Genomic DNA, 12,753 nt, shown 5'->3' on the forward strand with positions numbered 1-12,753 from the left:
GCCTCACCCGATCAAACTGTTTGTGTTACGAGCTGGAGAGGTGAAACTGGGTGTCTAGCTTCTAAATGTCCCCCAGTTCAATCTCCCATTACCAAGTTCTTTAAAATATTGGTAGTGTGCGTGCTTAGACAAGATACGGAAGTATGATACCATAGTCTTTAAAGGTTTGTGCTGAAAAATAAAAAAAAAACCATACATCTTAAATATTTAAATATGTAAATATTTAAAGAGGAACATATTTTCCATTAACTGTATCCCTAGATAGTAGCTCCTCATGTTTTATCACCTAGTTAATCTGATCTAATAACGCCTTACAATTCTGGTAAACTAGTTCTAAAATGCCTGTATTGTAATTATGCCAGTGGCTTAGTACCCATGTAACCTATGTGGGCTTCCATCTGGGTTACTGTTGTCAAACTTCTGCTTTTGTTACAATACAATTAACATTGTATAACCATTTCATATATATGTGCAATGAAATTGTCCACTTGGTAAAGCAATGTCATCAGGCACATATTTTTTGGATTAAATCTACAGTCCTGGATCAAAAAAAAAAAGCAACAGCAGAAGGCCCTATTGATTATCCTACTGACTGCCCCATCATGTAGGTTCAATAAACCATAATTACCCACATGGATGATAGCAGTGCTTGTACAATTCTAATTAACTAATCAGATTATTTTGATTGCTAAAAAGCTTATGGAAGATTCTCTTCCTAATCTCGTTTTACTTACACTCTCTCTACTCATCTAGTACCAAGGAGCATGTCCCTAATCTGCTCTCAAACAAATGTTTGCCTCATGACAACTGCACAAATGAGTAGGAAATAACCCAGTTTTGGGTAATTAATGCTCCTCCCAATTCCAACAAAGTTTCCTGCCAGTTAACACTTCAATGTTGACTTTCTTTTTTTATAGAGAATGTAAATCATTGGTAAATACATAGTCTTTAACTAAAATGATTGCTGTGGTTTCCCCAGGAAGACCTCATTTTTGAATTCTCTCAGTTGTACTAGTTCTTAGAGGACAGCAAGGCTTTGATTAATGGTAGGCCCACGCCCTGAACTGTTTGTGCTGACCTCTTCCTGACAGGAGAGAAGCCACAGAGAGTGGGCACTACTCCATGCCATCTGTTCTGCTGGTTAGCATTAGATCCAGACAAGACAGCTTGTATTAGACCTTAGCAGATTTGAAGACCAAGTGCTACCAAAAAACCTACCTTTAGCTATAAATATCAAAGGTAATGTAAGGCAGCAAGGTGGCTCAGTGGGGCAGGGACTGACGTGAATGAGGATTAATCTCTGTAAAGTGTGGTGTAAAAGGTGTTGGCAATATACAAATACCAGGAAATAAAATAAATAAAGTTATGTCAAACTTGTATTTCTACTATATAAGGAATGGTATGTTCCAGTTACTTCTATGCCCCTAAGGGTATCAAGTATTACCTACTTGTCAGTTCACTGTCTCTATGACTTAAAGTAGCCATTTTGGCAGCATTGAACGGACAATTGGAGTGGATCATTTTTTCATTAATAACAATGGTAAACACAGCAAAATATGGAACACACCCAACCTTCCAAATACTTACTGCAGGATTTCTAAGCTGATAGTTTGGGGTCAACAATTCTTAACTTCAGCAGGGAACAATAATTCTTCACCTTATTCTTATGTTTTATTTTTCCCTTGAACAGATGAAATATAAGGGTAGACCATCCCCTCTTGGTAAATGTGCACTAAATGAGCTAAGGCACTATATTGTAGAATTAATAGAAAAAGAAAAAAAAAGTACCTTTCTGATTGAAATAAATGGTGCAGATGAATGTTTTGGCTAAAGTGAGCGAAATAAGCAATAAGAAGCAGAAGAAGATAAACAGTACCTATCAAGTGTACATATATTTTTCTAGTATACCATAATCCCACGAGTATAGGGAATCAGACAGATATTGTTCCATTTGTGTGCTCTGACTCCTCCTCTCATTGCTATCTGCTGATGCACCAAGTCATCGATCAACTGCAATTTGACAGGATGCAGAATAACCTATCGAACCAGCCGCCTGAGGTGAAATACACACCAAGTCCCAAATACGAGCATGTATAGTTTACTATGAAAAGTGCTTTTATAGAGCCATAGATTGCATTACATTCCTGTAGAAGCAATGTGTCAGTGGAATATATCATTTCATTTGCAGGGTGCCTGTCACTTATTTGGCTACAAATTGAGTCGTTGGCAAAAGGACTTCGGGATGATCAACTAGGTCACTTTCTCAGAAAACCTAAAACTTTAAGGGTGGTGGTAGACACGGAGATTAGACGCCCAACGACAAATCTTCTTTTCAGGTAACTAAACACCCCTAAATGCCTTCCCACTGGCAAGAATATGAATCACCGGCAGGATGGCATACGTAGTGCTTTGTTTTCTGAAGTCGACTCACGCGGAAATTTCAGGTGACTTCTGAATTCCGAAGCGTTACGTATGCCATACTGCTGGCGTTCCGCATTCTTGCCGGCGGGAAGGCATTTTGGGGAGTTTAGTCACCTTCAGAAGAGAAGATTTGTCGCTGGGCGACTAATCTCCCCATCTGCCACCACCCTAAAGATCTCAGTTTAGGTTTAAAATAAATAATAAAAAATTTGCCCCCAATGAGAGCAACCTCTAAACAGCTCCATAGGCGTGTAGTACTACTAGTAGCATTTTGCTTATGCAGACTATTAAACTTGAGACCCTAGATAAGTTTTGAGGTGTTGGATAATGGAATAGAGCAGTGTGCTGTCTGGTGATAACATATTATAAGTAACAAAGATAATCCAATTCAGCCATCTTTGTGTAATAATGTTATCACAGAGAATAAGTACTGCGCGGGGCATGTTATGTGAGATTAGGGAAAGCACAGAGATTTTTCCAAGCCCCAAAACCCCATTCTCAGTATTTGTATTTATGCTTTTAATACAGTATTGATCTAACAGATGCACAGACAGCAGGCGCCGGCACCATGATCAAAGCATACGCCCCTTTACTGAGTACTTTGCTGGGAAATGACTATTTGTATGGATATGTTGGCTTGTGCACTCGCTATGCAAATATATGGAATATAAATACACAAACATAACACATCTTCAAAACAAGAGTGATTGGAAAGCACAGGAGCAAGTACATGCCTTGCATTACGATAAAGCACAAATACTGTGTTGTATACAGATATTTTTTCAGTGATATTATGTGATTGCCTTCAAATCTCTACCCCATCCAAAGCCAGATCAGCATGCAATAAATACTACAGGTCCTCCACCAATGCAATCGCTCAGTATCAGAACTCCCAACTGGATTGGTTAGGACAGGGGCAAAAAGGGGCAGAGGCAGAAAAATCAAGGTGACTTAAGAAACAGAGCTCTGCCTATGCTGGGAAATATGACCTTGAGCCAGAGCATAAATACAATAAAGTAAAAATACAAGCTGTCAAATCTGCTATGTGAATAAGGTTAGACAAGGCTGCATTTGAAAGAAAATAAAACATAAAATGTGTGGGGAGGGGAAACCGAGACGAAAAATGAAACTGAAGAGCAAGATGATGGGGTCAAATTAAAAGCAGAATATAGATGGGAATGACACTACACCAGGGAAGTCATTTGTCCAGCTCATTGTTAATTGTCCATCCTCTTCTGTTGCACTTTACTAAAGCTGCTGGCGAGGAGTTTAATATCCAAGAAATAAAGTCAGCAAATACAATGCTCCATAATACACACTTATTCTTTCCCTTTCTGCTCCATCTGACTATCTATCTATCTTGGGAGCAGAGTCAAATCGTCACACAGCAAGATATCATTCCCTAAATCGTCAGGGCTTTAAGGGATTAGGTCGCCAGATTCAATCTGAGACAAAGTGCCATTTATCTATAGATACTCTTAGGTTTGCAGCACATGGGGTATTTTGTGGCATTTTTTCACAGACATTTTCTTTAATGAAACCAGAGTTGCTGTGGTTATAGTACATGCAGGAGATTATCACGGATATCCCTGTGTTTGTGTGGGTTTACTCTCACACTCCCAAAGCATACAGGCAGGTTAATTGGTTCCTGATAAAACTGATCATACTGTGTGTGTGTGAATGTGATAGGGACCTTGGATTGTAAACTCCACTGGGGCAGAAACTGATGTGAATGATGAACCATCTCAATAAAGAGCTGGAGAATATGTCACTCCTATAGAGATCAAAATCCCTTGCTACCTGCCACAAATCATATACCACTGGCATGAAAGGAAAATTATATAGGTTATTCTGCACGTCTGTTTTCCCCCTGAAAATACAAACCAAAGAATTTTTATCAGCAGTGATTCCTATTCATATTAGTGGAAGGGGCAGAGGGGATCAACGCATGCCATGGGTCATAGACCATAAATAGCAAAATCATCAAATAGCTCTTGTCTAAATATCAACAAAATGAATGTAATGTAAGGTGAAGGACTGATGCGTGTTTAAAGGAGAAGGAAAGGTTAAAACTAAGTAAGCTTTATGAGAAAGGCCTATATAGATACACCAGTAAACCCTCAAGGTAATGCTGCTCTGGGTCCTCTATCAAAAGAAACACAGCATTTCTTTTCTTCTATTGTGTATACATGAGCTTCTGTATCAGACTTCCTGTTTTCAGCTTAAACCTCCAGGGCTAGGGCTTGAGCATGCTCAGTGTTGCGACTAATCTATTGGAAATAAACTGCCTTGGTAGCTTTCCTTCTCCTTTAAATAGAAACAGGACAGAAGACCAAAGAATGCAGCCTCAGGAATGTGGGAATTATTTAGGGGAGTAAAGAGGGAAAAAATAGCGGAGTACTGAAGAGAAACCAATTGTTGGGATAAAAATGGCACAAGAATATTTTACAAAATACATTATTTCTTTAAATGTTTATTATAAGTATACAGGTTCCTTAAACATTTTTGGGAATCTCAGGCTGAGCCATATTGAAAGCCAATAATTCCAACCCCTCAAGGAAGCCTTGCCAAGTAGATACCGCAGTGTCAATCACACATTTAGGCTTTTGGGGAAATCCTATTTTGGAAAAACAGAAATGGCTATACACACAGAGAGGCACATGTATCCAGCAGATAGGTTTCAGGTATGGGTCAAAAATAGCCATCTCTGGTTCACAGTACATACTCCACAAATGTGTAACATTGTAGACTGCAGAAACCAGCAGGCAACAATCTAACCCTGGTCATGGATATGAACTCAGGACACAAATGTAAATAAAAATGTAAACAAAGCAAATAAACATATGTGCTTTTTGGAATACATGCGAGTCACCTAATTTGGGTTATCAGCTCCCAGAAGTAAAAGTTTAAAAGCAAGATGAGAGTTCTACAGCCCAGAGAGAGACGTACATGTATATAGCCCCCAGCACAGAGCTACTGAACAAACAAGCTGACCATCTGGCAGATCTGGAAATGCCGCATATAATATGGACATTGGTAGTGTTTGAGTGCTGAGGGCTTTCTGCTGTGACTTGATTTGGTTGCACCTCTGCATTCCATCTTGTGATATCTCCCATCACACAGCTCCCTCCCCCCATACCTCTCCTTGCCACGAGTCTGTTTGATGCACTGTGTGTTCCTGGCCTCCCCCCTCATCCTCCTCCATTCCTTCTGTGCAAACACACAGCTAATGCTACACATCAACCGGCACCCCCCCCCACACACACACACACACACCAACTCTCCCACCCTAGCTAGAGGCAAAGACCTGGCCCACTCTGGGGGGACGACTTTACATCACAATAGGTCAGCATTCATGAAAGCACTTAGCCAAATGCCACATCTATTTCAGGCACAACAATTTAACCATTTGATTCCACTGCAGATATCAGGCTTTGACTATTATATTATGGTTTATTTTGGCTTCACAAGGTTTAAGGCATCCACTGAGCAACTGTTGCCTTTCTTTCTTTCTTTTTATTATTGGCATCAAAAACTTATTTCAGGATTCTCTGGGACCGGATGGCACAGTCCAGAAGAACAGAAAGACAACCAATTGCAATCACTTCCAGAGACAGAAACAACGCTATCTCAGGCTCTGAGAACTTTGTTTTTTTCATCAAGAGTGACTAATACCACCGTCATCTAAATAACTAGATATGCCCGTCCTCTGGTCTTAAAGGGGCCTCCCTTAGTTTTCATGTTCATTAGTTGACTTTCAATTAGGTAACAAATTTACTTAAATCCAAATTTAGTATAGTGTATAGTATAGTATAACAACAAATGGTGGTTTATAAGTATAGCCAGGCACTTTTACGGTCTTTTCTCGTTGTCTACAATCAAATGTAGAAAGACTGATCATTAATCCCCCCCCCCCACACACACACACACACTACTTGTGTCTTTGGTAGTTGAAGGGTTAAGAGAGTCAAGGCAGAATATAATAAGCTGCAGGCAGAAGTGTGCCTATCATGTCTCCACTCTGTATCTGGGACAAGAAGAGGGTCAACAATCAACAAGGCCTATGACCCCTTTAGAAAAAGATCCCCCATTGTGGTTGGCATGTCCTTAAAGTGACAGCAGCTAATTTTCTCTTATTCATACCCACCCTTTTAACTACCCTTCCCCCTTATCCACCTTCTTTCATTTCTACCACTCTCTTGTTTGTCACCACCCCCCCCCTTCCCTTTCCGGTTTCAGATTGGAAGCAGACCTGTCTGGAAGTGCAGATAAAGCACAGTATGGAAACACACAGATTACAGTCTACGGATCTGATTCTTGTTGCCCAGACTCTGTGTTACATGAGGGAGCTGTTAGTTTAACACTGCGGGATTGTGACGTATAGTTCTGCACTGTCATATCTGGAGAGGCGGAGAGTAAACAGCACTTTAGTGAATCCAAATGTTTACTATAACTGTGAAAGGAATGACATAATGGATGTCAAACTGAAGATTTAAGTCGCTGGTGAGAATGACAGCCTCCAGGCTGACTAGTAATACTGGGAGATGGAGTTCGTAACAGCAGGCATGTTTACAAGGCCAAAAAAACCCAAGGGGGCAAAATCCAAAGGACAATATACCTATTGTATTCACATTTTGTTTCATTAAAGAGAAGTATGTGTGTGTATGGTTGTGATGGTCATACACTGCAACTCATTATCAGCATATGAAATCCTGGAGTTGCACAACGGTTTTTTTCATTAATAAAGTGATCCTCCTTTCCGTTCCAAAATATCTCACTATTTCCCGACCGTATTCTGAATCATACCATGCTCATATAGTGGAAAAGAATCAATTTGCATTGTGCAGAAGATATACAGTACATGCTGCCACATTCAAAAGAGAACATTATTACAGCAGAGCAGGCTATGTATGCCCTAAGATCCAAACAGTCACCTGAAATACTGAAGCTGACCATACCAGGTATTGCCAATATGCAGTCACTGCTGTCCATTTAACAAAAAGAATTAAAGAAAACTACATAATGTGGGCAGATTTCATCTTAAAGGAACAGTAACACCAAAAAAATGAAAGCCTTTTAAAAAATATAATGAAAATATAATGTACTGTTGTGCTGCACTGGTAAACTGGACGTGTTTGCTTCAGAAACTCTACAATAGTTTATACAAATAAGCTGCGGTGTAGCCATGGGAGCAGACATTTAAAGCTGATAAAGGAAAAAAGGCACAGGATACACAACAGAAAACAAATAAGCTCTGTAGTATACAATGGGATTTTTCAGAACTTATCTGTTATCTACTGTGTATCCTGTGCTTGAATGGCTTCCTCCATGACTACACAGCAGCTTGTTTATATAAACTATAGTTGTCTGAAGCTAACACAATGGTTGTACCAGTGATGGGCAACAGTACATTATATAGTCAATCCTTTAAACCACTTTACATTTTTGGTGTTACCATACAGGGATCAGGAACCTTGGCTCTCCAGCTGTTAAGGAACTACAAGTCCCACAATGCAATAATGGAGCCTTTTGAAGGAGTCTAAAGGCAAATGCATTGTGGGACTTGTAGTTCCTTAACAGCTGGAGAGCCAAGGTTCCTGATCCCTGCGAGCCATTCCTTACTACACCAAATCAGATAAATGCTCTTTTCCTTTAAGAGCAATGGCACATAGGGCCATTGGGGTGTTTAAAGCATTATGTTCCTTAGTAGCCCTAAAAAAGTGTTGCCAAAGATGTCTCCCTTTTGTCTATCAGCTAAGTACTGACCAGATCATTTGCCATGAGATTTAAATTCTCTTTAAATCTGCTTTATTTTGAGCTACTTATAAAAGGCAGAACTTAAAGTGCCCAAGAAACCCTCTGTACCACTAAACTAAGACAGGATTTCAAGTTCCATACTTAAGAGACCAGTTGATACTATGCTGCCAGTTGCCAGGGCTTCTGAAATCCAGTAAGGATCCAAGAAGACAGGAAGGATAAGGCATCAGGAAATAATGGGTTGTTTTGCTGTAACTTAATTGTTCTGAAGGACACCATACTTTGCTCACACACACACACACACTATCATTAGTTATACATTAACTATATCTAGACATATTCATGAACCGACAAGAATGGTGGCACAGGAGCCTTTCCCCACCCTGCTCCCTTTTCAAATGCATAAATACCTACAAAACACTGCTTGAAATCACAATGCAGTGAAGATGCTAGCAAGCTTATGTATCAACTGTTATCCATCCATTTACATTTTAAGCCAGGCCCTGTCATTCTGTTTTTATTCTACATTCTTTGTATGTTAATTTAATGTAAGACCTGTGCTTATTATAATGTTATTGTAAGAAGTTGTGTAATTTGCGGACACAATATGAATAGATAACTATGGTTATTAATCGAAGCCCAAGTCGTCATCTACCTTGATTACAAATTTTCTCTAAGGGTTGGACTGAGCAAGAGCTTTAATCAAATGCCCTTGCATGGACAGATAGCATCCTATGAGTTGCATTTAGTTAACATGACAAAAACTCATGTAACAGATATTAATATCTGTTCTTTAAACTACACAAAAGGTTTGCTATTCGACACAACACAACTGTTGAAAGGGAACACATCATGCTTTGTTTTCCACCGACTGGATAGTGTTAGATTGACTTTTGTTTCTCATAGAAATTCGATTAACGTTGTACCAAGGTGTATGAAAAACAAGAATCCATTCATCTTTATATGATTTACTTACATAACATCGAGATTTTGTAGCATCTCACAAAATATTGACCTGTAGCGTAATTCAATTTTGTGGGAAAGATAAGCCTATGGGACCAGAGTCTAGTTTGGGTGTAATTCAGAGTTGGCCTTTGGTCATTTCCATGTTTTCAAATGAAAAAGTTTAAAACTCTGCCACCAGCTACTCTGCTCAATCAAAAAATGTTGCTGTAAACCGATACAAAAGGGAAGATATGTTTCTTGTACAATCTTGCTTACCCTTTTCCTTTACAATACAGGGAGATTTGTTAACATATTACCTGGAAAGTCCTTAACAAAACACAATAGTTGGTGTTTTAACACACACACACACAATTCAGTTTGGCAAATTATGTTCACAAGAACTGGTTGTCCATATTTGGGGTAACTAATTTACAATACAGTAATGCATGCAACAGAACTGCTATGGCGGCTTTAAAAAAATTTATGTCCCTTTTGCTTGGAGATTTATGAAACAATCACCGATTAATATTGTTTCCATCCCCAAGAGAGGCATTACTTAATCAGTGGACCTCAATTCCAAGAAAAGTCAGTGGAGCTCTCTATGTTCCATTAAAAATTTCATGTATTGGTACTCAAAATTTCTGAAAAAAATCCCATGAGCATGCATTTTGTAGTAAAAAAAAAAATATAATTTATTAATACATGTTAAAAAGTTTTAAAGAATGTCCCCACATGGCCTAACACGTTTCATGCTTACCTAGCACTTAGTCATAGGCAATCTGTCTGTATTGGTACTGCAATAACCTTAATATGTTAGAATACCAAAAAGAGAAATTTATTAAAATGGGGCCTGGACCAAAAATACGGAGATAATCTGCCTATGATAAACTTTGTACACATGCGATAAACTACATCTTGTATAAACACAAGATGTAGAAAGCTTTAGCTCCTACAAATTCATATCACGGCTACTAACTTATTCATTTGTTTCTACAGAAGCTCCTTCCCTCTGTCTTCAAAAAAGGTATTTCTGGATCTTAAATGGCTTACTGCACATCCTCTTTTATTATTTGACAGACTAAACAGGTTTAGTATCTCAGTCTGCATTATCTGCATTACCTGTAGGTAAGTCCATGAAAACGGCTACAGCAGCAAAACATTGTACGACTCTCTCCATACATATGCATAAGATTGTGTTATTTTCATTCAGTCCCGCAATGAGACAGTTACAGACAGTGACACATGGCATTACTCAGACACAATGCTCGGTGACAAATGAAAATGGCTCCAGCACAAAATATATCATAAAATGTGGATCAGAATGAACAACTGCACACATACTCATACAGCAGTGTTGTCTATATACTATGGCTTTAAATCAGGGGTCTGCCCTAATTACAGGCTAGGTTACTACAGGTTTCTTGCAGAATATTCATTTACATGAAATAACACAAATGAGACACACACAGCCAGGGTGCTATACAGAACCCTATGCCACTGCTTTCTATATTAACCGCAGGGAAATGAATGGCAGTTATTCTGTAGACATATCACAATTCTAATAACCATGTTAACGTTTATGTGCATGTATTATTTTTATATATATATATATATATATATATATATATATATATATATATATATATATATATATATATTGTTTTTTGTGCGTATACGCATACAAGCCATGTGCTTCATCCAGACCATTAGTCCCAGTGCCTATATAATGATTTACAATTTGCAGACCTGCACCAAGACAATGAAAAAGGCTTCCAAAGACAGGGGAACTGGGAACCCTGGGGAATCTCTGCACCCAGCTACAGTCTTGCAGCTTTTCAGTCACCCTCAGGCTGGTGCAGAGTGAAATAGGTCAGAGCCCTCGATACATGTACATGGATCAATATAAATGGTTGTGCACCACGGCAACGCACACGTACATAATGTGCATGATTAGATGTCTATGCTATAACGGCATGACCAAAGTTGAATTAGTGAAATGACCAAAGCTGAATTAGTGAAATGTATACAACATACATTTTATTTCTGTTTAGAAATAAAAATATTTAAGTGCAGAATGCAAGGGTCCTTATACCAGTGAAATGCAGAGAAAAACAAACATCAATCCCACTCCTAAAAATAAAGGTGGTGTTGTCCCCGCAACAAGGGTTGGCAATCTTGGCCATGAAGTAGGAATCCTCTGAACCTCCAAGCTTTCCCATTCCACCAGGTTAACATATTTCAATCTGAATGGCTGTGTGCGTGCCACTCATCCGCCTCCCTCCTGATTACTTTCACCTTCAAATTACTGTCCCGCTCCCTGTAACGTGGATATAATAAGCACCTTCCAACTGGAATCACAGACTGCCGCGGAGCACTCTGCATAGGATTCCCTGCACGCCCAGCAATATGTTGGGAATGCCCCATGTATATTTGGGTGAGAGACACTTGGACAGCACTGAACAACATTCACAGATAGACTGTAAAAATGTAAAATTAATTATAAATATATATACACACACACAGTATGGTAGCCCACAGACACATATATAAATACATAAAGACAGTTCTGTGTCACATGCATGAAAGCAGTGAATAGTTATAAAAACAACAAAAATGTAGCTTTAAGCAATAAAGCAGGAAGCCTCCATGCAGGTTAATAAGAAACGCCATTATGATTTTTTTTAAAGACTATAAACGGGTTTGGTTATGGAATAGTGAAGAAATGGAGGGAGGTTAGGCAGAGATGGCAATGAGGGATTAGGAATTGTTAGGAAATGTAGATGGGGTTGAGTAGAGGGTGAGAGGTTGCTGCTGTTACTCTAGCGAAATGTTATTCTGCTCTGTACAGTGAGGGAAATGGCAGATATGGGGAAGGAGTGGATAAGCCCCACATGGTATTAATTAGCAGCAGTAACAAAGACACAAAGGATGGGAAAAGGTAAATAGGAAGGGGGGGGGGAGAGGGAATCCTGCAGACTGAGGAAGAGAAAGAAGGAAAACAAATACAGGGACACTGCAGCCCTTACCTGCGAAACCATTTTATTCTTCTCCATAAACCAGCAGAAGAGGAAAGGACAAAGGAGAGAGGGGAGCACAGAAAGCTCCCTGGGCACCTGGCACTGAAGTCTGGAGGGGGGTTAATGCTTAGGATCCCGGTGTAATTCTTTGTCCTTGTGTCTGTCTCCTTCCTTTCTTCCTATCTTTCTTTGCTGCCTTGCTCTCTTTCTCTCTCTCAGGATCAAGCTCCTCCTTCTGACACCAGGGGTAATTTATCACCACTCTGCCACTCCTCCCTCCCCTTCCTCCCCCTCCCAGACCCTGCTCCCTCCTCTCTCTCTTCCTTTCCCTCCCCCTCCTCTCCTGCATGGCTGGCTGGAAGGGACATCTCTCATTACACATGGCAAACAGGAGAAATAATTGGGAGAAGAAAAAAAAAAAATCTGCAACAGTAAAAAGCAGACATAAAGGAGATAAACAGGAGAATGATATCTGGGTGAGAGAATAACATACAATGGACATTACAGATGGGACATTTACTGGAAATGGCTTTTAAGTGATACAGAGAGGGTGCAATAATGCTAAAATGTAATTTAAAAAATTAATTTGGGAGAATAAACAATGAATGGCTAC

General features: G+C 39.4%; 1 protein-coding gene across 16 annotated transcripts in view; it reads right to left on the minus strand.

Moving 5' to 3' along the window:
* rbfox2.L (RNA binding fox-1 homolog 2 L homeolog) overlaps positions 1-12,753 on the minus strand; it is a 176,119-nt gene that overhangs the window by 46,906 nt on the left and 116,460 nt on the right. For 2 of the 16 annotated variants that reach the window (XM_018256651.2, XM_018256650.2), the window contains exon 1: positions 12,150-12,380. In XM_018256651.2, the coding sequence (XP_018112140.1) occupies positions 12,150-12,176 (27 nt within the window). In that variant the 5' untranslated portion in view covers positions 12,177-12,380. 16 annotated transcript variants of the gene reach the window in all.

This window comes from Xenopus laevis, chromosome 4L, assembly GCF_017654675.1.
Source record: "Xenopus laevis strain J_2021 chromosome 4L, Xenopus_laevis_v10.1, whole genome shotgun sequence".
Lineage (NCBI taxonomy): Eukaryota > Metazoa > Chordata > Amphibia > Anura > Pipidae > Xenopus > Xenopus laevis.